At 44.8% G+C, this 27,816-nt stretch overlaps 1 protein-coding gene across 1 annotated transcript in view; it reads right to left on the bottom strand.

The window, feature by feature from the left end:
- Positions 1–27,816, bottom strand: part of COL16A1 (collagen, type XVI, alpha 1) — a 213,974-nt gene that overhangs the window by 154,923 nt on the left and 31,235 nt on the right. The window contains exons 3-4 of the mRNA XM_015408105.1: positions 25,458–25,532; positions 23,383–23,500 (exon numbers count right to left, since the gene is read on the bottom strand). Of these exons, the coding sequence (XP_015263591.1) occupies positions 23,383–23,500; positions 25,458–25,532 (193 nt within the window). The remainder of the gene's footprint in view (positions 1–23,382; positions 23,501–25,457; positions 25,533–27,816) is intronic.

Genomic DNA, 27,816 nt, shown 5'->3' with positions numbered 1-27,816 from the left:
TATATACATTTTTTATTTAGTATATCCAATCGACATACACACAAATCATTACTCATCATTTTGATATACACATTTTCTGCTTTTTAACACCAGTAATAACCAAAAAAAAAAAAAAAAAACCTCCTGAGGTTACTATTTCATCAATCTAGTCCTTTTTAATCTCATTTAATCCCTCCTCTTTTCTTATGCCCCTATTTTACCCATTTATTGGGTCCCCATACAACTCTCCCCAAAACTTATAATTAACCTTGATACAGTCCATAATCTTCAGTTCATTCCTACATCAGTTATGACTACTATCTGTCTTCTTCTGTTCCTGAAAAGAAAAGTTGAAACGATTTGCCTCCAATTATGGACGCTATAGAGAAGACCTCTACAGCAGGAGGAAAACCCTCCTCCCTCCCTAAATTCAAGGGTCTTTGGGGGGGGCACACTCTTCACCTCCTTGCTATACCCTAATCTAACACTTGGGAGGAAAGGGACCTCTGCAGAGTATAATGCCATGGAATCAACCTTCCAAAGCAGCCATTTCTTGAAGGGAACTGATTTCTGTGGTTTGGAGATCAATTGTGATTCCAAGAGATCTCCAGGACTAACCTAGAGGTTGGCATCCCTAATGTACAGTCTAGAAGCTGTAGTGTAGAATGGGTAGGTTCTGTTTGCCTTGGCCTGCCCTGTGTTCCCCCCCCCCCTTTTCCATCTTAATGGTGCGTAGACTCATTCAACCAGTACCCATCAAGCTGAAGGCAGCTAGCCTTGAACAGTGGCCTGGCCAGGGTTCCCCTTTTTGCAACCTATCTGGGAAAGTCCAAAAATCTCTCTCTTAAAAATGCCAGTTATGCCACCCCTCATTAGCCTTCGACTGGCATCTGCGGGGAAAAACCCTAATGAACATAACATAAGAACATGTTGGATCAGGCCAAAGGCCCATCTAGTCCAACACTCTGTCACACAGTGGCCAAAAATACTAGGTGCCATCAGGAGGTCCAGCAGTGGGGCCAGGACACTAGAAGCCCTCCCACTGTTGCCCTCCCCAAGCACAAAGAATACAGAGCATCACTTGCCCCAGCCTGAGAGTTCCTATCTATACCTTGTGGCTAATAGCCACTGATGGACTTCTGCTCCATATGCTTATCTAATTATCTCTTGAAACTGTCCATGCTTGTAGCCACCACCACCTCCTGTGGCAGTGAATTCCATGTGTTAATCACTCTTTGGGTGAAGAAGTACTTCCTTTTATCTGTTCTAACTCGACTACACAGCAATTTCATGGAGTGGCCAGGAATTCTTGTATTGTGAGAAAAAGAGAAAAGTACTTCTTTCTCAACCTGCTCTATCCCATTCATAATCTTATAAACCTCAATTATGTCACCCCTCAGTCGTCGTTTCTCCAAGCTAAAGAGCCCTAAGTGCTTTAACCTTTCTTCAAAGGGAAAGTGTTCCAATCCTTTTATCATTCTAGTTGCCTTTTTCTGCATTTTTTCCAGTGCTATAATATTCTTTTTGAGGTGTGGTGACCAGAACTGTACACAGTATTCCAAATGAGATCGCACCATTGATTTATACAGGGGCATTATGATACTGGCTGATTTGTTTTCAATTCCCTTCCTAATAATCCCCAGCATAGCGTTGGCCTTTTTTATTGCAATCGCACACTGTCTTGACATTTTCATTATCTACTATGACTCCAAGATCTCTCTCCTGGTCAGTCTCTGCCAGTTTGGACCCCATCAATGTGTATTTATAGTTAGGATTTTTGGCTCCAATGTGCATCACTTTGCACTTGGCCACACTGAACTCCATTTGCCACGTTGACGCCCACTCACCCATCCTCAACAGATCCCTTTGGAGTGCCTCACAATCCTCCCTGGTTCTCACCACTCTGAACAATTTCGTGTCATCTGCAAATTTAGCCACTTCACTGCTTACTCCCAGCACCAAATCATTATTAAACAAGTTAAAAAGCATCGGACCAAGTGCTGATCCCTGTGGTACCTGACTGCTTACCACCCTCCACTGAGAAAATTTCCCATTTATACTCACTTTCTGTTTCCTATTAATTAGCCAGTTTTTGATCCACAAGAGGACTTGCTCTTTTCATAAACATCTACCAGGCTGCAGCAAACAGCAGCTCAAGCTGACAAGGAGTGATAAAAGCTTTGCAATAAGTTATTGCAGCTCAGATGGTTTGCTCATCATTCTCAGTATGTGGGTGGGGAGAGCTCTCTCCCTCCCCTGCTCAGGAATGAGACCTGAGCTAACTGTTTCTGGCCACCACTCTTCTGGCATCACTGAGCACCGGATGCAAACTGATCTAGGGTGCCGTCTTCTTAGAGACCTGCTCCAGGTCACCTGTCTTTCATTGCTCATTGCTTTGTTTCCTGGGAACATGCCTGATTTGTGAATCACCCCAGCAAAACAAGAACCAACAGGCTACCACCGGCTAGCCAAGGGTTTAAACAAACACACCTATTCCCAACAGCCATGGCACCCATCCACCCAGTTATATAAACAGCCTAAAGCTGTCAGTGGAAAAGAGCAAGGGGAAACCCCAAGGGATTTGAAGCAGACGTTTTCACACAGGCACGTGCAAACAGTATAGAGAAAGGAATCCTGCAATTTCAACACTTTCTCTTTTCAGATCTGGCCACTGCAATGCTAAAAGAGAGCCTGACTCTTGAAGCTCTGCTCTGGGACTTTTTTTTTTGGATCTTAGGCACCAGAAACAGAGGACCCGGTACTGGAGCTGGATACACAAATGCAAACCAGGATGTAGTTGTCGACTCTGGGCTGGGAAATTCCTGGAGATTTGGGATTGGAACCTGGGGAAGGTGGGGTTTGAAGAGGGGAGGGACCTCAGCAGGGTACAAAGCCATAAAGTCCACCCTCCAAAACAGCTATTTTCTCCAGGGAAACCAATCTCTGTCATCTGGAGATGACCTGTAATTCTAGGAGCTCTCCAGACCCCACCTGGAGATTGGTAACACTACCTCAGGTCCAAGCTCACTAGAAGGCCATAGGGAAGTCATTTTCTCAGCCTGAAGCCCACTTGGTCAATATCAGAATGTCCAGGCTTATCTTGCTGGAGTGGTGTAGGGATAACTAAAACAGTGAAGTTTAGGAAATGTTTGGAATGCTTGAAATATGCTAAATAAAACAATGTGTGATTATGGGAGTATATAATAACATTCATAAGAGTTAATTTGAGCATGTGCAGAGCGACCTTTCCTCACCACTGAGTACTAACAGTCAATCAGCCCACTCGGTTTACGATGCAGACAGCATGACGTTTAGAAATAAAGCATCACAGTTACACCAGCAATTTCCATAAATCAGGAACTAGCCACGGATTTATGGCCTGGACCAGCCTGATCTTGTCAGATCTCCGACAGGCCCAGGTTAGCACTTTGATGGGAGACCACCAAGAAAGTTCAGGGTTGCTACACAGAGGCAGGCGATGGCAAACTGCCTCTGTTCGTGACTTGCCTTGAAAACCCTGCGGGTTCATCTTAAGTCAGCTGTGACTTCATGGCACTTTGCACCACCAGCAGTGAATCTGGTATGTTTCCTAACTTGATGTATGTGTGGATGTATGTGTGGAGTCACCATCAGCTCTAGGAGTCGTTGGATCTGTTTTGCCGAAGCATCTCCCTGTTTCTTCACTAGGCAGATGAGAGTGATAACATTGTCTGCCCACTTGGGAGGAAGAAAGGCCCGGCAGACCTTTGAGTCCAAGATCACCCCAATGAATTGGACTCTTAACAAGGAGCATTGACTTTTTAAGGTTCACCCCCTGGCACAGGGCATCTAGGGTAACCAACGTCCAATTGATATGGTTGAGCAGAGTCTCTCTGGAGTTTGCTACCAGCAACCAGTCGTCAATGTACGGGAAGATCCACACACCCTGGAGGTAGGCTGTGATGACGATCATCATTTTTGTGAAGACTCTGGGCGCTGTTGAGAGTCCAAAGGGGAGGGCTTTGTATTGAAAATGGCCGTCCCTGACCACAAAACACAAAAACCCTCTGTGAGATGGGTGGATAGTAATATAGAAATATGCGTCTTGCAGGTCCAGGGTTACCATCCAGATGTTTTTGCCATGAAGCGGGAGAATACTTTGGAAGGTTGTCATGCGGAATTTCCGATAAGAAATAAAATGGTTGAGTCCCCTGAGGTCCATAATAGGATGGAGACCTCCGTCCTTCTTGGGGACTGTAAAATAATGGGAATAAAACCCGTGGTGACGTTGCATCATCGGAACTAGTTCTATAGCGCCCTTTTGAAGGAGATTTTGAATTTCTTCCAGAAGCGTGCTGGATGGTGGAGTAAGCACCAAATTGGGGGCCTCAGGCATCTGGATAAATTCTATGAGGTACTCCTTCTCGATAACAGAGAGGACCCACTGATCTGATGTTATTCACTGCCAAGCAGCCAGGTAAGGAGATAGGCAGGTGGGGGGTAAAGGGAGATGACGTGAGTCAAAGGCTCTGCTTGGGAGCTTTAGGGGTCTTAGCCCTCGAGTGGGTGGTGGATGAAAACTTAGGTTTGTGCCCATAAGGGCGAGAAGACACAGTGGGTGACCGTTGCCACTGCGTCTCCGGCAAGGACTTAAGGGAGGATCCACGAGACCATGACTTGTTCCAGGGTTTTGTTTTGTTTAGGAGCTGACATGACTCCTAAATTATGAGATGTCTTAATGCTTTTGTCTAGATCTTGCAAGACAGTATCAGTCGTGGAACTGAAAAGGCCCTCACCCTCAAATGGAAGATCTTCAATGAGAGTTTTAGTATCCTGTGACAAGGCTGTGGAATGCAACCAGGCATGACGCCTGAGGGTAACTGCCAAAGTCAGTGTTTTGGCTGCCACATCCAGCGTGTGCTTAGCTGCACTGAGCTGGTGCTTAGCCAAGAGCATGCCCTCCTTTCGAATTCTGTGAGCTTGGCAGTTAAAGTCCTTGGGAAGGGCTGCAATAAATTCAGACATTTGTTCCCAGAGGGCAAACTAATACCTCCCCATACACGGAGTATAGTTCGAAGTCTTGATGCCAAGTGCTCCAGCAGAATAAAATTTTCTTCCAAACGAGTCTAGTTTCCTTCCTTCTTTCTCAGGGTGTATGGAATGACTGCGTTTGCCTTTGGAAGGAGAGGTGACTACCACCGCGTTGGGCTGGGGGGGGTGAATAAAAATTCAGCCCCCGGCTCTTGCACCTTATACACGTGATCTACTCTCCAGCAAGAGACAGGGTGGAAGTCAGGTGAGACCACGGAACCTTGGCCGCCTGTAACAAGACCAAAGTCATGGGTAAGGCTATCAGTGTCAAGGCGTCAATCTGCACGATATCGAACATGGAGTCTGTTAACTGTAGGTGGGGGTTGCATAGTAGACAGGGTCAGCATGTTGGCCATCCACTTGATGAAATCCCCATAGGATTTGAGATCCTCCAACGGAGAAATTGGGAGACCATCGCCCACTTGCTGAGGTGGCAAGGGTTCCATCGGAGGGTCGCGGTTCTTGTCCCATGAATGGGAGGTGGTATTGGAAGAAGCGGAATGCTCAGTGTTGACGGGATTGGTTCTGATGGATCTTTAAACTTGGGAGCTATCGGAGGCAGTGGTTTGGTTGTTCTGCCTGCCGGTCTCGATGGCTGGGGTGTAACAAACTCCAGCATCGGGAGAAGATCTCGATACCGAGAAAGTCGGAAGTGGATTGACGATCCCATTCCACTGGTTGGGGTGGGAACCAAGGCATGCTGGTCTCGATCGTCAGGTCGGAGCAGTGAAGGACGCACAAAGGTGCCGGCTTCATGGTCTGAGTGTAGGCTTTCGACACTGGAAGACCGGGAGATCTACGTTAAGTCCATATCATGCTCAGAGTCGGTGAGCTGGATAGGATGCAGTGAAGGTAATAGGGGTACACCTGCTCACGGCCCGTGGAGTCAAGCGAAGCAGCCCCAACAGGATTAGGTTCTGTGGCCCTCCAAGGGGTCAGCAGAGTTTGCGCTGAGGGGTTTTACTTATGTTTCTTGTGCTTGACTGGCCGGTCATCCTTGCCCTCCCTGCATTTTTTGGAGGGAGTATGGGCTTCGGACTGAGATGTCTGTGCTGAGCACTTCAGCATCGGGCAGTCGAAATCTGAATGAGTCGGTATCTGGGACAATGGGGCCATCGGTGCTGAGGTGTGTGTTGACATTGATGCATGCCCTGAAGTGTCCTGTGATGACGACATCAGTGAGAGTGCTAGCTCCAAAAGTGTGACACAAAGTCTAGCAGCTCTGTTTTTTCTCGTTTGCTTCGAGAACTTCGCACAATGGGCACAAGAGTCCACTCGGTGCGATTCCCCAAGGCACAGAAGGCAAAGCAAGTGTCCGTCAGGGGGGGAATTTTACTACCTCACTTGAGGCACTGTTTAAAGAAACCCCACCTTAAAAAAACTCCCATAGGCTGGGGTGTGTGTGTGAGAAGAGGTCTGCCGCAAGTCTGGAAAAAACAAAATCCGATAACAATATTGTCCTTTCGCTTACAGAAAAAGAAAAAACTCCAAAGAGAAGAAGAATAGGCTCTAAAGCCAGAAGTTTATCAACCGAAGTGGAGAAGATCCTACCAGCGCAGCAGTCAGAAGAGAACTGGTGGGATTGCCGTGGCCCTTCCCTAGTCATGCGCAGTAGGGCTGGTGCATGACTGGGAAGCGGGTGCGAAAATCCCTTTCGCTTTCTAAGAAGTACCGATCAAGGTCGGCGCAGGTGCACTATATCCCAGAGGTGTGATGCACAGAGACCACGAACAAGATCCACAGCAGAGTTTGCCAGGAAGGAGGGTGAGAGCTTCTGAAGAAAAGACAGTGTGTCTGCTCTACCATGCACCAGTCATTTCCACTCCCTGGCTCATTTGCAGAGGACCCTTCTCTCCCAGGGGCTGGTTGCCAAGTGTGTGAGTGAGTGTCAAAGTCAGGTTTCATTAAACATTTTGAAATATCTGCACTGGATGCTGTTGATGCCAGCAGCATTTAAGCACCAACTGACCTCCTTTCTGATACGCAACTTATCTTCCTAACTGGAAGAGGCACCAGCCATTTGGATAAGAAAGGGAATAAACTCTCAAAGGGTAGCTGGAAAACAGCATCTATCACAGGCTGCAAGGCATCTAAAATCCTTTTCGTAGGCATCCTTTGGTTCCCACAGAAGGCCTTTTCTTCTCAGCCTTTGCATAGCTAAAAGGTAAAGATGTTTCCTCAGTGGGTGCTGTCAACTTAGGGACGCTGGTCAAAGGAACACTTAGATCGGGGTCCCCAACCTTTTGGAGTCTATGGGCACCTTTGGAATTCTGACAAAGGGCATTGAACACAACCACAAAATGGATGAAGGCCAAGTGCAGGGGAAAAGAGGTGTAATTTTTAAAATGCACAGGGGAAGAGCTCAGAGACAATAAAACCAACACTGTGGTTATAGCTGCTGCTAAAATATTATTTTAACAAAAATACACACCATGTATCCGATTAAAGGAATATGTGTGTGTGTATAATGCAACCACATAAAAAACATGAAAACATGTTCAACAACTACATATACATACATAAATTTCTCATCACACTTGTGAGCACAATCCTACTATACAATGCCAATAAAGCAAATTGTTCCACAAAAATATCAAAGTCTCTGTCCAACTTTGTCAAGACTCTTCAGTTGCCTTGAATTTCTTGCTGCAGAGTTAAAGGGTTCTTCAAAAAACTTTTAAGCATTCCAACGTAATTCTCTCAGTGAACTCACAAAGCTTCTATATTGGAACACAGATCTTCAAAATTACAAAAGGACAAAGACTCTCACGAAATGGACATTTACTAGAAGCCCGGGCAATCTAGGTAGCTTGTTTACAACGTATGTTAGATATCATCAAGTTGAGACAGACTTTGATATTTTTGTGGAACAATTTGCTTTATTGGCATTGTATAGGAGAATTGTGCTCACAAGTGTGATAAGCAGAGGTCCTTTCGGGGGGTCGGGGGGGATCGCAGTTCCCCCAAGTGAGGTACGGGGGGCGGGGCACATAACGAAGCCCCCCCCCCTGCTTCCGGCCACCCTGCTTCCGGCCCTCATTCAGCCAGGAGAAGGCAGGAGAAGAGGGAGGGTAAGTTGCTTCCTCCCTGCCTCTCCCCACCCCTGTCTGCCTGGGGCCAGGGAGGGACTTCGTGGGGCTTCCTTGCACTCCTGCTGGCCTTGCAGGTCCACCCCTGGGCCCCTCATGGGGCTCGGCAGTGGAGCTGCAAGGCCGGCGGTGGCGGCCGGAACCATTGGGGGCAGGGTGTGAGGCCTTATGACACACTTCTGGTGATGTCAGGGGGTGTGGCCTTATGACACACTTCCTGTGATGTCAGGGGGTATGGCATATGCTAATGAGTTATGCTAATGAGTCCCCCTAGCTCTTTTTCTACGAAATGACCCCTGGTGATAAGAAATTTGTGTATGTATATGTAGTTACTGGATATGTTCTCATGTTTCTGTATGTGACTGCATATTCCTTTAATCAGATACACGGTGTGTATTTCTGTTAGTGCATCTTCCATCGTGGTCCCATTGTATTTTCCAGAAATATTATTTTAACCATTGTATTTTCCAGAAATATTATTTTAATCTGCTCAGCCAATCAGATATCCAGTGAACAATCAGAAGCCCTGCTGGGCAAGAGCCCCACTAAAACACTGGGTGAGCACCAAGAAAGGTGTCAACAGTGCCATGGCACCTATGGATACCATATTGGGGTAGATGGTCTTTGAGAGCTGTTAAGTTCTGGACACTATCCCACTTATTGGGGGGTGGCAGAAGAAAATCTGTTCTCTCTTCCCACACTGTAGCCCTGTACAGACAAGCCATTTGCACATTAATTGACCACATGGGGCAGCTAATGCAGTCATGAACGCATTGTCCCCACCCCGCCCATTTGCACAGTGCACCCATTTACACGGTGCAGACACATGTAGGCTTCCACCCTGTGATAAGCGGTGCTGCTTTCCAAATGTTGCTGATTATGGGGAGGGACTGGGAGCACACACGTCATAGACACTGTCTCCACACTGTTGCACCGTGGGGATGAATCGGTGATCACACAGAGGCAGGGGGCTGAGCCCGCACACTCCTGCCCGCTCTAGTTCCCCTCACAATCAGCCAACGTGCAGATGGGTCTTATAATGTACAAGGCTTATAAGAGGCTGCTCCTGGAACTTCCTACTGCACAGTGAACTCGGAGTTCTGAGATGTCTGGGAGAAAGACAAGTTTATATTCTAAATTAAAAAAATACTTAGAAGCATTTCTGTTATTATTTTAGCAAATGAAAGTGGCAAGAAGTTTTTTGTCACCTCCACAAAATTATGCTGACAGGTGGTGAGCCCCAGCAACATTCCCCCTCTGCCAGGGCTCTTTTTGTAGAAAAAGCCCAGTAGGAACTCATTAGCATAATAGGCCACACCCAACAGCAGGAACTCATTAGCATATTAGTCCACACCCCTGACAGCACAGCTCATTACCACATTAGGCCGCACCCCCATGTTACCAGAAGTGTGGTCATCCAGCCACACCCACCTGTTGCTTCTTATTCTGTTTACCTTGTTTGTTGTCAAAACCCAGGGCTTTTTTGTAGCAGGAACTCCTTTGCATGTTAGGCCACACACCCCTAATGTAGCCAATCTTAATGAGTTTCTGCTGTTGGGTGTGGCCTATTATGCTATTGAGTTCCTGCTGGGCGTGGTCAACTTGGGAGCCAGCCGGAACTCCGTTCCTGTGCACTCCTGCCCAAAAATAGCCCTGCCCTCTTCCAACCTCCAAGTGGGGCCTGGAGTCCTCCTGGAATTACAGCTGCCCTCTCAACTACAGAGATCAGTTGCCCTGGAGAAAATGGCTGTTTTGGAGGGTGGATTCCACGGTGTTATACTCTGCTGAGGTCTCTCCCCTCCCCAAACCTCCACACCGAAATATCTAAGGATTTCCCCACCCGGAGCTGGCAACCCTAGGACTTGCAAACAGTTGAATGCTGCCCAGCACCTAAGGAGCGGGGGCCCTCCCCATTCCTCCCAGGCTGTACAGCCAATACTGGCTCAGGAGAACTCCCTTCACCAACAGGTGCCTCAAAGTGCTTGCCAAGTTTTCCAAGAGCATTTATCTTACTCTAAATATTTATATCTTTGCTTCCAAATATTGAGACCCAATTATCAAGGCCTTCATAGTGTAAAGATGGAAAAATCAACTGCTTGTGTTTTGACTGATATACTCAATAAAAAAATGTCAATTCAAAAGAAAAAAAAGAAAAAAAGAAAAATCAACTGCTTCCAGCAACATGCAAAGGGGGGGTTGCCCCCTTTAACTGTTTGCCAGATTACTTTTTTCACATGAAGATTGAACAGAAAAGAGGTAGATTCTTACGTTTTTAGTACCTAAAAGGCAAAGGAATTTGTTGTACCGTGTCTTGAAGAGCACTGCAGGCTAGCACTCAGGGTTGGGATATTCCACTAGCCATTTGCTCCAGAGGAAGCAATCTCTATGATCTGGAGATCAGTTGTAATTCCAGGAGGTCTTCAAGCCCCACCTGGATGTTGGGAACTGTAATACCACTGCAGACTACCTATATATGTATATTCTTTTGGATAGGAATCCTGGGGCGAGTGGACTTTGGGGAAGATATAACGTCACATTCTGGGAATTTCCCCTGATCTGTAAAGGTAAAGGTTCCCTTGCTCGAAAGCCAGTCGAATCCGACTCTAGGGTTGCGGTGCTCATCTCCGTTTCAAAGCATTTCCCCACCCGGAGCTGCGGAGCTGCAGAGATACAACAGAAGTGGCCGTCATCAGCAGCAGAAGGCGCGGAAGACGTCATCTCCCGGCGCGGCGGAGCCTGCTGGACTGAGCCGGAGCCGGAAGAGTGAATTCGCGCGCCGAGAAAGCAGCCCCGCCGAAAGCACCACAAGAGACGTCCTGCTGACCGAAGGATCAAGAAGACACCTGAAAGCCGAGGAAGCCGGAGGCCGGAAGAGAGATCCGTCACCACCTGGGTGCTGGTAGGCTGACCCAACCCCCTAAGAATGTGCCCATAGTTAGGGAATAACAAGTGACTAGCACTACCAATTGTAAACCGCCCAGAGACCCCCATGGGGAGGGTTAGGGCGGTATAGAAATCAAAGGATTAAAAAAAAGCCAAAGAGCCAGCGCTGTCCGAAGACGTTTCCGTGGTCATGTGGCCGGCATGACTAAACACCAAGGCGCACAGAACGCTGTTACCTTCCCACTGAAGTGGTACCTATTTATCTACTTGCAATTTCTTGCTTTCAAACTGCCAGGTTGGCAGGAGCTGGAACTAGAGACGGGAGCTCACTCCATCATGCGGCACCCGGGTCTTGAACTGCTGAACTACTGACCTTCCACAGCCTGCAGTTCAGCGTCTTAACCACTTGAGCCACCGCAGCTCCATAATGAACATAGAGACTAGGGGAAAATCCTAGACATCACTATGGAGAGTGGGAGATGGGTCCGTGGGTGGGGAAACCTGGGACGATAAGCAGCCCTAACAACCTGCCCAGCCTGCCAACAGCCATTGCCAAGACCAGTTGCCAGAAATAAACACACTCTTCCACTTGAAGCACCCAAGCAGAGTAAGTCACTCAGAGAGTGAGAGAAAAACTGCATTTGTATATAAATATCTACATGGGTTTTGATTTCTCTGTGCAGTTCATTAACGTGCTCTGTGGGTTGGCTAGATAGAACAGCAGCTTTGCCTGGTTTTAAATACTCTGCCACTGTCCTGAAGCATGGCTCACTTTTTTGAGATCTGCATCAGTTTTCTTCTATGGAATTGCTTATTATCTTTTTGCTCTCTGGCTTAGTGTTTCCTATCTAGGAAGTCCTTAGTAATATGATGCAAGTACGTGGTCTTGCCAAGCCAGATTTCCCACTGAGGCAGGCAACCTTCTGTCTATCCTGTCCTGATTCCAGCTCAATTGGACGGTTGGAACAAAACTGTGGGGGAGAACATCATGCAACATTCTGGGAATTTCTAAAATTCCGATGATTTTTTACCATACAGTTTTGGGGAAATCCTAGAGCATCACACAGCACTGTTTGCTGCACTCTCTATATCCAAGTGCTCCCAACCCCCCATATCTTCCCAACTGATAGCCCCATGTAAGTAAACCATAATGTCCTGGGTCAGAGCAGACTCAGCCAAGACCAAGGGGATGAGATAGAATCACTAACCAGAAGCGTAAGTCAAGCGCTTGAGTCTACTCTGTCATGTCAGTAGTTGCTCTGTCTCCTTGGCCACCAGTTGGGGATGGGGGGGCACCTTATAAGCCTTGTTCTCATGGCAGACTGTCCTGGCCAGACCCTTGGCCATGAAAACCTTCCTCCAATCAGGATGACTTCCTGGTGTTCTGATGGATGTAGCTTGCACACGGAATGGGGTACAGCATCAGCAGATATACTGCTACAAATAGCTTTATATTTTGAATTTAGGCTATAATTACCAGTCATTTTCTATGAGGTTTCTCCAGAGTTGTAATTTCTTTGGTTTACAAGGTCAAAGTGGTTAAAGCGATATTTTATTCTTTGCCTTAACTTGGGGTACTTGTAAAAGCAGCCAATAAAGGCCACCAATCTGTTCTACCAACTGGCAAGCCAGGAGCTGTGCGGTTTCGGAGCTACTCCATGAGAATCAAGTTTGAGGAATCTGTGAAGGGCCCATAAAGGACTAACCTAGCTCCTCTCCTTTTAAATATTAAGGACAGTCCCACAGACAGAAGCTGGAGAGCAAGGGGGAGTCAGTTTCCAAGCCTTCCCTTTCTGCATTGCCTCTGGGCCCTGATGAAAGGAGCAAATGAGCGAGTAAACAGCTTAAGCTCTTTCAGTGCAGCAGTCTAGACCGTCAAGTCATGTGCCAAGTTTTAGCAGAGGAAGAAAAGCACAGACAGAGCAGCGGATTGCATAAGGTTCTGGAAGACGCCCAGACTCGGTTGGTTTTCTGCTCTGATTTACTTTCTAGGATTAATAAACCATCCATCCAGCTTTCAGGCTGTGAGTCACCCACAACAACCCTGCCCTGGGGAACCTCCAACTTCTTGGTGGAGTTAACAGGGCCAGCTTTGCTTGCCCACAAAGCCAGCACAGATTGCGTATCCCAAGTGAAACTTATTCCATGATGGTGTCTCAGCTCAAAGGACTAATTCATTTATTTTGCAGCTGTAGCCTTCCCTTCACTCAAGAAATAGAGGAGAGACTGGAGTACACTGTTATCTCATTTAACTGCAATTTTGTTTCTCAGCAAGCCTGCAAGGTAGGTTAGGCTGAGAGAAAGAGACTGACTGGGGCAGTTTCCATGCAATGTGGCTTCCAGGTGGCAGGTTTTCCCACTCCACCAGCAGTGGCCATACCTCCTCACCCAGGGCTCTTGCAATTAAAAACAAAAATCAGCAACTGAGTATCAGTGAGCCAGTGTGATATAGTGGTTAAGAGTGTCAGACTAGTATCTGGGGAGACCTGAGTTCGAATTCGCACTCATCCCATCGAAGCTCGCTGGGTGACCTTGGGCCTGTTACATACTCTCAGCCTAATCTACCTTACAAGATTGTTGTGAGGATAAAAAGGAGGAGAGGAGAATAATGTAAGCTGCCTTGGTTCCCTACTGGGGTGAAAGGTGGGGTAAAGAGAAGAAAAAGAGATTGGATTTATACCCCGCCCTTCACTACCCAAAGGTGTCTCAGAGCGATTTACAAACTCCTTTCCCTTCCCCTCCCCACAACAGACACCCTGTGAGGTAGGTGGGACTGAGAGAGTTCTGACAGAAACTGCTTTTTTTCAAGAACAGCTCTTATCAGAACTACGGCTTGCCCAAGGTCATCCAGCCAGGTGCAAGTGGAGAAGTGGGGAATCAAATTCAGTTCTCCCAGATTAGAGTCCGCACACTTAACCACTACACCAAACTGGCACCAGGCTTTTGATTAGGGTCATCTAGTCCAACCCCCTGCACTCTGCAGGAGCATAGCCGAAAGATAGCCCTACAACATACATGAAAGATGGTCGTCCAGCCTCCACTTGAAAACGTCCAGCGAAGGAGCATCCACCACCTCCTGAGGCAGTCTGTTCCACTGCTCAACCACTCTTACAGTTAGGACGTTTCTCCTGCTATTTTGCCAAGTCCCTCCCATTCTATATCTGTGCCTTTAATTTTTTTGTACCTAAGTGTAAGACTTTGTACTTATCTCTATTGAAATTCTTTTTTTTTGTCTCAGCCCACTGTTCCAGCCTATCTAGATCATTTTGAGTCCTGACTCTGTCTTCTTCGGAATTAGCAATCCCACCCATCTTCGTGTCATCTGCAAATTTGATAAGCATCCCCTCTATGTCTTCCTCCAGGTCATTTATAAAAACACTGAACAAAACACCAGGCCTAGGACCGAGCCCTGTGGCACTCCATTCGAGACTTTCCTCCACGTAGATGCAGAGCCATTTACGAGCATTCATTGGGTACGATTTTTCAACCAACTATGAATCCATCCAATGGTTGCACCATCCAGTCCACACTTAACCAGCTTATCCTCAAGGATATCATGAGAAACTTTGTCAAAGGCTTTACTGAAATCTAGATACACTATATCCACAGCATTGCCAGAGTCAACCATTTTAGTAACTCTGTCAAAAAAGGAGATAAGGTTGGTCTGACATGACTTATTCTTGATAAACCCATGCTGGCTACTACCAATTAACTCATTCTGTTACAATGATCAAAGCTGCTTTGGTCTCCACTGTGGAGAAAGACTGTACTTTTCCTCTTGGGGAACCATTGCTTCCAATCTCCAGGTGAGGGCTGGAGATTACTCAGAATTAAAACTGCTCTCCAGATGGTAGAGATCAGCTCCCCTGGAAAAAACGGCTGCTTTGCAGGGTAGACTCTGTGTCATTATATCCTGCTGAGGTCGCTTCCCTCCTGCTTGGGTCCCCACTGCGGAGAAAGACTGTACTTTTCCTAAGCAGAGGCTGCACATGGGGGTGGGGAGATAGAAAGCTGAAGTCAGAGGAGCAGATAATGGTAGGTTGATGGTTGGCTAGGAAGGAGATAGGGTTGCCAACTCCAGGTTGGGGAATTCCTGGAGATTTGAGGGGTGGAGCCTGGAGAGGGTGAGGTTTGAGGAGGGCTGGGACCTCAGACAGGTACAATGCCATAGACATCACCCTCCAAACCAGCCATTTCCTCCTGAGGAACTATTGTTGCCAATCTCCAGGGGAGGACTGGAGACCACTCAGAATTACAACTGCTCTTCAGATGGCAGAGATCAGTTCCCTTGGAGAACATGGTAAGCTCTGTATCATTATACCCTGCTGAGGTCACCACAGCAAATTGACAGTGAGTTCCCAAGGCTAGGGCACCCACCCAGAGCCTCTTTCTAGAGCTCGTTGTATTTATTTCCACAACAGATCTTATTCCAAATATAGTATAAGATTATATTAATATAAGCATTATATCGATATATAATTATATTGATATAACAATGTATTGTCGGGTTCTTTGATTTGCCAGCTTTCATCTTTAAAAAGATAAGTTTCTATGCCATATTTACTTGAAAGGAAGATGACCCAGAATGTAAGATGACCGCCTTTAATATGTTATAATTAAAAAAAAATTGGACATAACTGTAACTTGTATGAGAATGTGGATGGCATATCTGTGGGAAACGATAGTCTTTCACTTGGTTAAATAGTGTACCTTTTAGTAAAAAAATGAAGGCTAGGAATTCAGAGAAACAAGTACACAGATAGTTGTAATGTTACACCAATATATCACTATTTAATTGCAAGGCCTCCCAGTAGCAGTGGGAAGGAAATGGCTGCCATGTGAGAGGGGAAATCCACTTTCCTGGCTTTATTGGGATCTTTCCTAAACTTTGTAGCAAAGCAGGTTTGAGAAAAATTGGAGAAAAGCTGAGAAACCCCAGGAGATACATGAATGCATCACAAATAGGCATGCCAGTTGCACTCTTATATTAGGAAGCTTCCTGGCAGTGCTCCCTGCCCCCTGGCCTGTGCTCAATAGAGCAGCAATGGAAAAAAGTCATCACCATGTTGAGTGACACTCTAGAAATCAAACTGATCTCAATGATAAAAACCATACAGATTGGTGGAATTCCTAGAATGTTGTTTGACAAGGTGACGTCACTTCTAGGTTTTCACCCAGAAGTGATATTACATATCGCATGACATCTTTTCCCACATACCCCGTCCCCCAAAGTCTCCCAGGGGTTCCAGGCATGTGCCTGGGCAACCTTAACCACATTGCTGTGGGGAAGCTGGGAAAAAACGTGCTTCCCAGCATCAAAACTGGGACATATCATCATCATAGTAGTAGTGGAAAAAATGAGAAATAGGGTTTGGATAATTGACATTGCAATCCCAGGAGACAGCAGAATAAAAAGAAAGAACAAGAGAAGGGCACAAAATACCAAGACCTATAGATAAGGTTGGAGCACCTCTGGGAGAAGAAGGTTACCATCATGCCAGGTGTCATTGGAGCAGTGCTTAGAAGTGTCAAGAAACACCTTGACATTCTGGGCATTGAACAAATAATACCAACCCAGCTCCAGAAGACAGTGCTGCTTGGAACAGCAAGAATCCTGTGAAGATACATCTGCAATTCCCAAGAACATGGCTAGATCTCGAATTGCAGAACATCATCTACCAGTCAAATATCTAACTGTGATTCTTCTTCTTCTTCTTCTTCTTCTTCTTCTTCTTCTTCTTCTTCTTCTTCTTCTTCTTCTTCTTCTTCATCATCATCATCATCATCCTGCAACCAATTTATGGTGACCCCTCAAGGAGTTTTCAAGGCAAGAGATGAGCATGGGTGCTTTGCTGTGTAGCAATCCTGGACAGTCTTAGTGGTCTCCCATCCAAGTACTAACCATGGTTGACGCTGTTAGTTTCTGATGTAATCAAGGGCAGATAACCTGTGAGAAAATGGCCTGAATCAAAATGAACCAGTGAGCTTTAGCAGGATATGAATTTGAGCTGCTTCAGTCCAAGTTGGACTGCATCACATCTGGACTAATTTCCAGCTGACAGCAAACTGGACACGTTTGAAAAACTCAAGACCCAGCCTTTGTTAATAATTGTCATTTTATGGTTGAAATCTTATTCAGGTCTCCCTCGGTATCTAGGAAGACACAGCAGTTTTTCTGTGGTGAAACTGCTTCTAGAATCTTATGATTGCTCAACTTGAATTCATGGGTGTTAGATGTTTTGTTATCAAAGTTCTCTTGCTGGAGACTGGTTGTGCTGTCTTTTATATTTCTTGATTCTGACAGATTTGGAAATGGTAACTTCTGGGAAGATGACTTGAGAGTTCTCAGATACCTAAAAGGGTAAAGAAACAGCCGAGACTGGAACCTGTTGAAGTGGCTCACTTATTTTACTTAAGAGTTTTTATCTTAGATGTTCCAGTCTTGTGGTAATCAATTATTGCTTTGATAAAGGGAGGGCTGAAAATGAATTTAGTAGATTCTCTTCAATTGAATTTTCAGGGGGGAAATGTGACGATGGTAAATTACAGAAAGTAGGAGAGACAGGCCCCCAAGCCTGGTCCTGATGGGCAACCTCCATCAGGTCATTACTGAAGAGGACATCAGCATTCTTCATGTCCTTCACATTCTTGGAATCCTTTGTGTACTTTACGTCCTTTGTGGGCTTAACATGCATGGGAAACTATAAGTGTTTACACACAAATGCTAGAAGTGTCCAAGGTAAAATCAGGGAATTGGAATGCTTGGTGTTGGGGGGGGGGGATAGACATTGTGGGTATTTCAAAAACTTGGTGGGATGAGGAAAACCCGGGGGATACGGGGATTCCTGGTTATAAATTATATCGGAAGAATAGGGGGGAAGGGTTGGAGGTGCGGTGGCTCTGTATGTCAGAAAGGGTATAAAGTCCAGTAAGACTGAGAGGGTAAGTGAATTGGATTTGCTTGTGGAAATGCTATGGGTTGAAATAGTGGGCCCACAAGGACTTAACATTGGGAGTTTGTTATCGCCCACCAGATCAAAAGATAGAGGAGGATTATAAAATGGTGAATGAATTAAAGATTGCGGCTAGACAAAATAACTGTCATAATAGGTGATACCCACACTTTGATTGGGTCAATATGTGTTCAAGTTGGGAAAAAGAGATTGAGTTTCTAGACATTCTCAATGACTGTGCTATGAAACAGATGGTCACAGAACCTACCAGGGGAGAGGCGATCCTGGATTTGGTCCTAAGTAACTCCCAAGACCGGATGAGAGGTGTAGAAGTGATTGCACCGCTTGGGAACAGTGACCATAATGTTATTGAGTTTAACATTTGTATAAAAGACTGACACAACCACTTTTAACCTTAAAAGGGGTAACTTATTTGATATGAGGGGACATGTGAGGAAGGAACTGAAAAGAAAAGTAGAAAGGGTCAAAACCACTGGGAAAGCTTGGGGACTATTTAAAACTACAATCCTAGAAGCTCAGAAAAAATATATACCGCAAGTTAAGAAAGGCACAAATAGGTATAGAAAAAAGTCTACATGGTTAACAAGCAAAGTAATGGAAGCTGTAAAAGGTAGGAAGGATTCCTTTAAGTGGTGGAAAGCTAGTCTCAGTGAGGTTGATAAAAGGGAACAAAGGTTGTGGTAAATAAAATGCAAGTCTGTGATCAGGCAGGCAAAAAGGGAATATGAGGAGCATATAGCAAAAAACGTAAAGACCAACAATAAAACTTTCTTCAAATACATTAGAAGCAGAAAACCAGCCAGGGAGGCAGTGGGGCCCTTGGATGACCAAGGGGTAAAAGGAGTAGTGAAGGATAATAGGGAAATGGCTGAGAAGCTAAATGCATTTTTCGCCTCTGTCTTCACTGTGGAAGATGAGAAGTGCTCGCCCACTCCAGAACTGCTGATTTCAGGAGGGGTGTTGAAAGACCTGAGTCAGATTGAGGTGACAAGAGAGGAGGTCCTACGACTGATAGACAACTTAAAAACTGATAAATCACCAGGCCCGGATGGCATACATCCGAGAGTTCTGAAATAACTCAGATGTGAACTTGTGGATCTTCTGACAAAAATATGTAATCTTTCCTTAAAATCTGCCTCCATTCCTGAGGACTGGAAGGTAGCTAATGTCACTCCCATCTTTAAAAGGGTTCCACAGGAGATCCAGGAAATTACAGGCCAATCAGTCTGACATCGATACTGGGTAAGTTGGTGGAAACTGTTATTAAGGACGGGGAAGAGTAGGTACGGTGCGGCAACAGGCGGTTTCTCAGTCGCTCCAAGAACGCCCGATCCTTTAACTCTTTTTTCAGAGCCCCCAGGACAACCGGGGGACTTCGCTGGACCTCCCGGAGAGAGGTCTAATGCAGGGCTCTGTTGTGGCCCCTCCCGCTCTTCACAACGTGGGGGGAGTGACTGCTTCTGTCCCAAAGCGGGAGCGTTTCATGGAGTAGAGCATGAACTCATGCTCTACACAAGCTGCCACCATCCTTTTTTAAATCTTTTCTGGATTTAAATTTTTCTACAATATGGGATACAGCAACAAAATGTAGAAGAAGAGGAATGACTTTGTGAGTACGCATATTTCTAATTTATAATGGTTGAGACGTCGCTTTTCAAGTTACCCCGAAATCTTTAAGCCCAAGTTGGAGGTGATTAGTGGCCAGAGAAGGAACGGGAAAAGGAAATATAGTGAATATTCTTTTTATCTCCCTTGGGGTTAAAGAACTTTGTTGTTAGGGACTCACATTTGTGCTTGAATTATTGGAAGGTTATTGGAAGTGGACATCTTTAAAGTGGAAGTAATTATATCCTTAAAATGGCGTCTCCAGATGAGTTGGAGGAGGAGGATTTTGATGATGATACGTTAGTAGGGGAACTTACACTGGAGCAATTCATGAAGGTATTGAGGGATGAAATACAAAAAGGTATCAAACAAGCTTGCACGAACGTGCTTGGAAACTTACAAGTGATACAACAGGCCAAGGAAAATGAGGAGAGACGTGAAGAGAAATTGGTGCAGGACGGGCGGGATGTTGTGGAACAACAGGCTTGCTGCTATAAAGAGATGTTTGTTAATACCCAACCCGCGCCATTAATAGAAGTAAAAACGAAGAGGAGGGGATTGTCTTATCTAGAGACAGAACAAAAAAAAAGGAGAGACAAAATATGCTTGTTAAGGAAGGGAGAAATAAAAAAGAGACCAAGACAAGGTGTGTGGAAAAGTAGGATTGAAAAGATAACCAGGAACATAATTAGGCGGAATTATAGAACAGAAAGCTCTGGAATAAGACCACACATAGGTAAAGAAAAAAGCTACGTGGATTCGTTGAGGCAAAATAAAAAGGAAAAAAAAGATCAAGACGAGGTGCATGGAAAGACAAGATCGAAAATACAACTCTGGACACAGTTAGGTGGAAACAAAGAGAAAAGTCATGTGGACTCATTGAGGCGGAAAAGTAAACTTCAGATCCATAAGAAAACAATTAAGATGTATGAAGGTTGATGGGTGTTATAGAGTATTTGATTTATTGGAAAATGATTTGATGGCTTTGTTGTATTTTAATATTGATGATTTTTTCTTTATGTCTAATCATTTATTCATGTATGATGGGTGTAAGGTATTTGTAGTATAAGTGAAAATTATAGAAGTAAGTTTTTTTTATTAAATGTGGAAAGAAAAACAATGAATGGGGTTAAATTATATTGGTTTTGAAGATTTTTGTTACATTGGAAATATGAGAAGAAGAAGAAGAAGAGATTGGATTTATACCCCGCCCTTCACTTGGAGTCTCAGAGCGGCTTACAAACTCCTTTCCCTTCCCCTCCCCACAACAGACACCCTGTGAGGTGGGTGGGGCTGAGAGAACTCTGACACAAACGGCTCTTTTTCAAGGACAGCTGTGCCAGAGCTTGTGACTGACCCAAGGTCACATCAGCAGGTGCAAGTGGAGGAATGGGGAATCAAACCCGGTTCTCCCAGATTAGAGTCCGTGCACTTAACCACTACACCAAACTACACCAAATATGAATTTATGGCTTTCATTGTATCCCAATATTGATGATTTTGCCTAAGTATTTCAGCAATTTATGTATGGTGGGTATAAGTATTTTGATATAAGTAGAGAAGTAAGTTTGTTTTTCCTTTTTCCTTTTTTATTTATTTATTGTAAATGTGGAAAGAAAAATTATGAACAAGGTTTAATTAGGGTCTTAGTTTGTTTTGTTCTATAGATTTTTGTTAAAAATTAATTTACAGCTTTTGTTCTACCTTAATATTGATTATTTTGTTTATATGTTTAATTATTTAGTTATTTATGTTTGAGGGGTGTAAGGTATTTTTGAATGAAAATTATAGGAGTAAATTTTTTATTAAATGTGGGAAGAAAAATAATGAATAGGGTTAAATTTGGCAAGTTAAAACTTATAATGATAGCTGTTTTAGAAAGGTGTACATAAAGTGCTGATTTGTGTCTTTCGCTTCTATCCCTAAGAGTTCAATGTGTGTTATGGTATATTGACAATATCTCTTAGGATATATCTGTATCTATATTGTTCTTTAGGTTGTATGTGGTGCTTGTGTGGCATATTGAAAACCCAATAAACAGATTTTTAAAAGGGGGGGATGGAAACTGTTATTAAGGAAAGCATTATTAGGCACATTGATGAACAAAAACTATTGAGGCAGACTCAGCATGGGTTCTGTAAGGGAACATCTTGTCTCACTAACCTGTTAAGTGTTTTTGACGGAGTGAACAAACATACGGACAAGGGAGATGTTGTTTACCTTGACTTCCAGAAAGCTTTTGATTAAGGCTCCTAAGTAAGCTTAATAGTCATGGGATGAAAGGGCAAGTCCTCTTGTGGATCAAAAGGATTGTGAGGCACTCCAAAGGGATCTGTCGAGGATAAGCGAGTGGGCGTCAGCGTGGCAAATGGGGTTCAATGTGGCCAAGTGCGAAGTGATGCACATTGGAGCCAAAAGTCCTAACTATAAATACACATTGATTGGGTCCAAACTGGCAGAGACTGACCAAGAGAGAGATCTTGGAGTCATAGTAGATAACTCACTGAAAATGTCGAGACAGTGTGCGACTGCAATAAAAAAGGCCAACGCTATGCTGGGGATTATTAGGAACGGAATTGAAAACAAATCAGCCAGTATCATAATATCCCTGTATAAATCAATGGTGCAACCTCATTCGGAGTACTGTGTTCAGTTCTGGTCACCACACCTCAAAAAGGATATTATAGCATTGGAAAAAGTGCAGAAAAGGGCAACTAGAATGATAAAAGTGTTGGAACACTTTCCCTATGAAGAAAGGTTAAAGCGCTTAGGGCTCTTTAGCTTGGGGAAACGACAGCTGAGAGGTGACATGATCGAAGTTTATAAGATTATGAATGGGATACAGCAGGTTGAGAATACAATACAAGAACTCGTGGGCACTCCATGAAATTGCTGAACAGTCGGGTTAGAACAGATAAAAGGAAGTACTTCTTCACCCAAAGAGTGATTAACACATGGAATTCACTGCCACAGGAGGTGGCGGCAGCTGCAAGCATGGAGCAGAAGTCGATCAGTGGCTATTAGCCACAAGGTATAGATAGGAACTCTCAGGCTGGGACAAGTGATGCTCTGTATTCTTGGTGCTTGGGGGGGTTGTGGACTCTTCCTTGAGTGGGAGGGCTTCTAGTGTCCTGGCCCCACAGACAGAAGCTTAGACGCCCAGTTAGACCGCTCTTTGATATTAAAATCAAAAGCAGCACCATGGTACAAACTAATCAAATCTGACCATACTAGAACTCCATATCTAGTCAACATCTCCAAATACATACTTAGAGCGTCCTTTACTTCCCTACGGTTTCAATAAATACCAACAGCAATTTTGGAGGGGCGCTTTAATCAAACTCCATTGGCCCATCATCTATGTATTTGTGGCACCCATGTACTCGAGGACTTACTTCACTATATCCTCTTTTGCCCGCTGTACTCCAGTCCGAGGGCTAAATTTTTAGCAGGTATTTTATCTGGTCTTAGTGTATACCCAGTTGAGGATCAAATCTCATTTTTGTTATCTGACACTGAAGCATATGTTGCTTACAAAGTTTCACTATTTGCCCTTGCTGCAAAGAATATATGCTCCAAGGGAAGGGGCATTACCTAGGTTATTGTATTAAATTAGTCACATTTTGCTACTGACTTTCGGTACTTCTGTATATTCTGTATATCTATACCTTGTATATTCTGATATTAGCCTATAACTTGTTCATTATCTGCATTTACTTAACATGCGGAGACATACAAATGCAGGTGAATGCTGGTTTTTAACCCAGGAATGGCACACTCACTCTGTAGTTTGGACCAGAGGGGTGCTACCCAGCCTCAGAATCATGGGGCCTTTGGGATTGCGAATTTTCTTGATGGCTGAGGTCTTCAGGAGGGCAAACCTTCTAATGAGATTAAATCCTGTAAAACAGAGAAGAAAGGGTCAAGCCAGGTGTGCAGAAGCCCATATGCTCACTGCTTTACACGCCTATGGAATAGGCACAACTCCTAGTGTCTGGGTATGTGTACAGACTGCTGGTACATGCTTAATGGGTATCTATTATCCAGATATTAATGGACATTTAAGTGTCACCAAGTTGCAACTGACTTACGGCAACCTCAGTAAGAGGCTTTCAAGGCAAGTAGAAGCAGATGTGGTTTGCTGTTGCCTTCCTCTGCAGAGTGCTCCTTGGTGGTCCTCCATCCAAGTAGTGAAGCTGCTTAGCTTCCAATACCTGACAAGATTGGGCTATACCATATCCTTCCACATCCTGGGTATCTAATACTGCTGATTAATCTCACTAAATTTACAATATACACGGGTTTATGAGACCCCTTCCCCCAGTTATATATATAAAACTGCCCTATACCAAAGTCAGGCCACTGTTCCAATGGAATTAATCTACTCTCACTGGCAGTGGTTTTCCAGGGTCTCAGGCCAAGGAAAGTCTTTCTTAGAACCTGCGATCTGAGATCCTTTTTAGCTGGAGGACTGAATCTTTGGTCTTCTGCCTACAAATCACATTCCCTGCCACTGATGTAATGGAAAATACACATTTGAAATGCCTAAACATTCTTTGGTGAGGCATGCTGCTAGCCCTCATGGAAGTGACCTGCATGTTTCATTTAATTTCCTTTCTGCCATACTATGAAACCCTTTAAGGCAAGGATTTGGTGAGGAGAGAGTCAGTCTGTTTTTCTCTACTCCAGATATATTTTGGGAGACTGTGAGATGTAAATCTTCTAAATAAATACATTTCCAACACATTTTGGAGGACAAGAACTTTGTGATCGCAAGAGAAATCTGGAGGCCTCAAGAGTCTCAGGACCACCCATCTTCCAGTCTCCAATTCTAGCTCCAACCACAGTGTTTGGGCGTCTAACTCTCTAGAGTTGCCTCCAGGCTGAGATATTCCTGGAGATTTGTGGGTAGAGCCTGGGGAAGGCAGAATCAGGGTAAGGGGTAAGGGGCGGGATGTGACGCCATAGAATCTGTCCTCTGAAGCTGCCATTATTCTCCAGGGTAACTGATCTCTGTAGCCTGGACACCAATGGTAATTCCAAAAGAATGCCAGGCCCCATTTGGAGATTGGGAACCCTACCCATAAGGGCCAACCTGAAAACAACAGCTTCGTCGCTATCACCCAGCACAATTTGTATGTACCTTTTGCAGAAAAGCCTTGAGCCTTTCAAGGGAAAGTTTCTGAGCAGACTTTCCTCTGTGCCACTGCAAAGGATTCTGGGGAGTGCCTCTTTAATCTTAGTGTTGGAAATATGTGTGTGTTGCAAGGTCTAATTCAGTCATTATAGGGTTAATCTGTTTACCTTGTGTGCTGTTGTTTAGACTGACCTGGAAGGGAAAGCTGGCACAGAGCCAAAGGGAAGAGAGCCCGAAAAATCTAAGTCTGTTTACTCACAATCATTGCCTAATGTATTCAGGTGATTTCCTTCTAGGGGTCAAGAAGAAGAAGAATCTCCATTATAGTTGTTGTTGTGAGACCCTGTGGTCGGTCTGTTCTCTAGCTGTAAGACGTTTACACAGAATGAAATGCCTCCTCTCCAGTGAAGCAAAGATCCATTGCAAACTCTGCATATCTAAGTATTTTTGCCAATTTCCCCAACTCTTAGGACTGTGCTCCAGCACCCCTTGAGCTGCATGTGTGGTTGAGGTAGTCCTGCCTGTTGCCTCTAGCTTCTGCAACAGAAGAAGAGCTCAGCAGAAGAGCTCCTGCACTCCCAAGGACCAGGCTGGGCAGCAACAGCACACTGTAGATTTGTTGGTACCCCCTTTCTGCCAGATTGCCAGGGAAGGAAGAGAAAGAAAGAGAAGTTTCTGGTTATGAAAAATATGCCTCTAGGAGAGACAAAACATACTCACCAGTTATATTTACATGGCTGTCGCTGCTTGGGTCTAGCCGGAGACCTTCCTGCCGCATTTCTGGACATTTCTCCCCTACAAGTTACAGAATGGAATGCTTGTCAAGTGCTTTGAATGTCAAGGCATTAATAACTTTGAAAAGATATTGACGACTGCTGTGTTTATATGGCTAAGGATGAACAATAGGATTGCCAGGTCTTATCTTGGCTGGAGCGGGGGACTGTGGTGGGCATTCCAGGGGTGGGTGGGGATGTCACATGATGTCCCTGATGTGATGACATCACCTGGAAGTGATGTCATAATGTCAGGGACATTGTGTAGTGAGGTCCCTGTTTAGGGGTGGGGCTTCCCCATCAGCCAGCTGAAGTCCCCAAAATCAGGGTTTTCCCCGGCACCACCGAGGGAATAGCAATCCTAATGAACAAGCTGAAACGGAATCCTGACAAGGCAGAGTTGATGCTAGTTGGGAAGCCTGAGGGTCTTGAAGGACATTGTGCTTCCCACTTTCAGTGGGGTTCAGCTGACCCATGCTGACTCAGTTCTGAGCCTGGGGGTTATACTGGACCCTGCATTATTGCTGAAGAAATAAATTAATGCAACTGCAAGAAATGCTTTCTTCCATCTTCATTTAGCCCAGAAGACAGCCCCCTACCTCACCTCGGCCAATCTGGTCACTTGGATCCATGCCACAGTAACATTAAGACTAGACTACTGTAATGTACTTTACATGGGTGCGCCCTTGAAGTCAACTTGGAAATTCCAGTTGGTACAGAACGCCATAGCCTGGCTACTAGTGGAATCTACATGGAGTATGCATGATTACATCCACTCTGCAGTCACTCCATTGGTTGGAGATCAATTATGGGGCTCAGTTCAAGGTACAAGTTATCCTCACCAAGCCCTTTGTGGCCTTGGACCCACAAACCTGAAAGTCTGCCTCTTTTGCTATGCTCTACCATATCAGTTTCACTTATCTGAGCAAAGTCTTCTAAAGGTGCCACCAGGCCTTTTTTTGTAGAAAAAGCCCAGTAGGAACTCATTAGCATAACAGGCCACATCCAACAGCAGAAACTCATTAACATATTAGGCCACACCCCTGACAGCACAGTCCATTAGCATATTAGGCCACACACCCCATGTTACCAGAAGTCTGGTCATCCAGCCAGACCCACCTTTTGCTTCTTATTCTGTTTACCTTGTTTGTTGTCAGAACCCAGGGCTTTTTTTGTTGTTGCAGGAACTCCTTTGCATGTTAGGCCACACATCCCTAATGTAGCCAATCCTAATGAGTTTCCGCTATTGGGTGTGGCCTATTATGCTAATGAGTTCCTGCTGGGTGTGGCCAACTCGGGAGCCAGCCGGAACTCCGTTCCTGTGCGTTCCTGCCCAAAAATAGCCCTGGGTGCCACCATGCAAATGAACAATATCAACACATTGCCCATCTATATGCATTCTCTATTGTGGTTCCCTCTTTGCAGAACGGCCTTCCTGAGGCGGTCAAGAAGCCTCCAGCACTTCTGTCATTCCACAAAACAAGTACAATAGAAATGTCTAGGAGGACATTTTTATAGATGAAACTGGGACTTGTTCAGGAGAGTGATTTTATAAAGGCAAGTCTGTCTGTTCCATTGTTTATCATATGTATTATCTTACTCAATGCATTTTCTGCTTTCGTAATTCCATTTTCTGTTGTGTTTAGGTCATGTCATGATGTTTTATAATGTTTTTGTTTGCCAAGTTTTCTAGTTTAATAATCTTTGCCTTCTTATAATGATTATTGGATATATTTTGCTGTTTGACAGCATTGTTTCATATTTTGCAATCCACCTTCAATCTCAGTGAGAAGGCTGTGTGTGTGTAAATCAACTGATCATGCAAAGAGGCCAGTCTGCAATCTTTTATTCTCTGAAATGTTTAATTTAAATGAATGTTTCATTTAATTGGAACTTTAAACACCATATATGATGGAGGGGACTGGGGAAAAACAAACACCCACACTTCCCAAATATAAGTTTAAATGTATTTGAATGGTAGATTCCCCTTCTCTGCCTTACCCCCACAGGAAAAAACAAACAAAAACCTGCAGTACTGCCTGTGGCAACCACTTTGCTGTGGCACCTGCTAACTTTTCTTAAAATTCTCCAAGTACCAGCAGGCTCAGCAAGGATGGGGACCACTGCTATACATGATTTCAACATACCCTAAGAACCTTAACATGCTGAGGAGGGAGTCCCAAGCAGGGCTATTTTGGGGCAGGAACACACAGGAATGGAGTTCCGGCTGGCTTCAGAGTTGTCCACGCCCACTACAGCCAAAACCTCTGCATGTGTGGCTACAGAGGGAAGGCCTGGAGAGCGAC

This window comes from Gekko japonicus, unplaced genomic scaffold (genome assembly GCF_001447785.1).
Source record: "Gekko japonicus isolate JY-2015 unplaced genomic scaffold, Gekko_japonicus_V1.1 scaffold36, whole genome shotgun sequence".
NCBI classification, from domain to species: Eukaryota; Metazoa; Chordata; class Lepidosauria; order Squamata; family Gekkonidae; genus Gekko; species Gekko japonicus.
The sequence above is the reverse complement of the archived record's forward strand: the minus strand, read 5'-3'. Positions and strand labels throughout refer to the sequence as shown.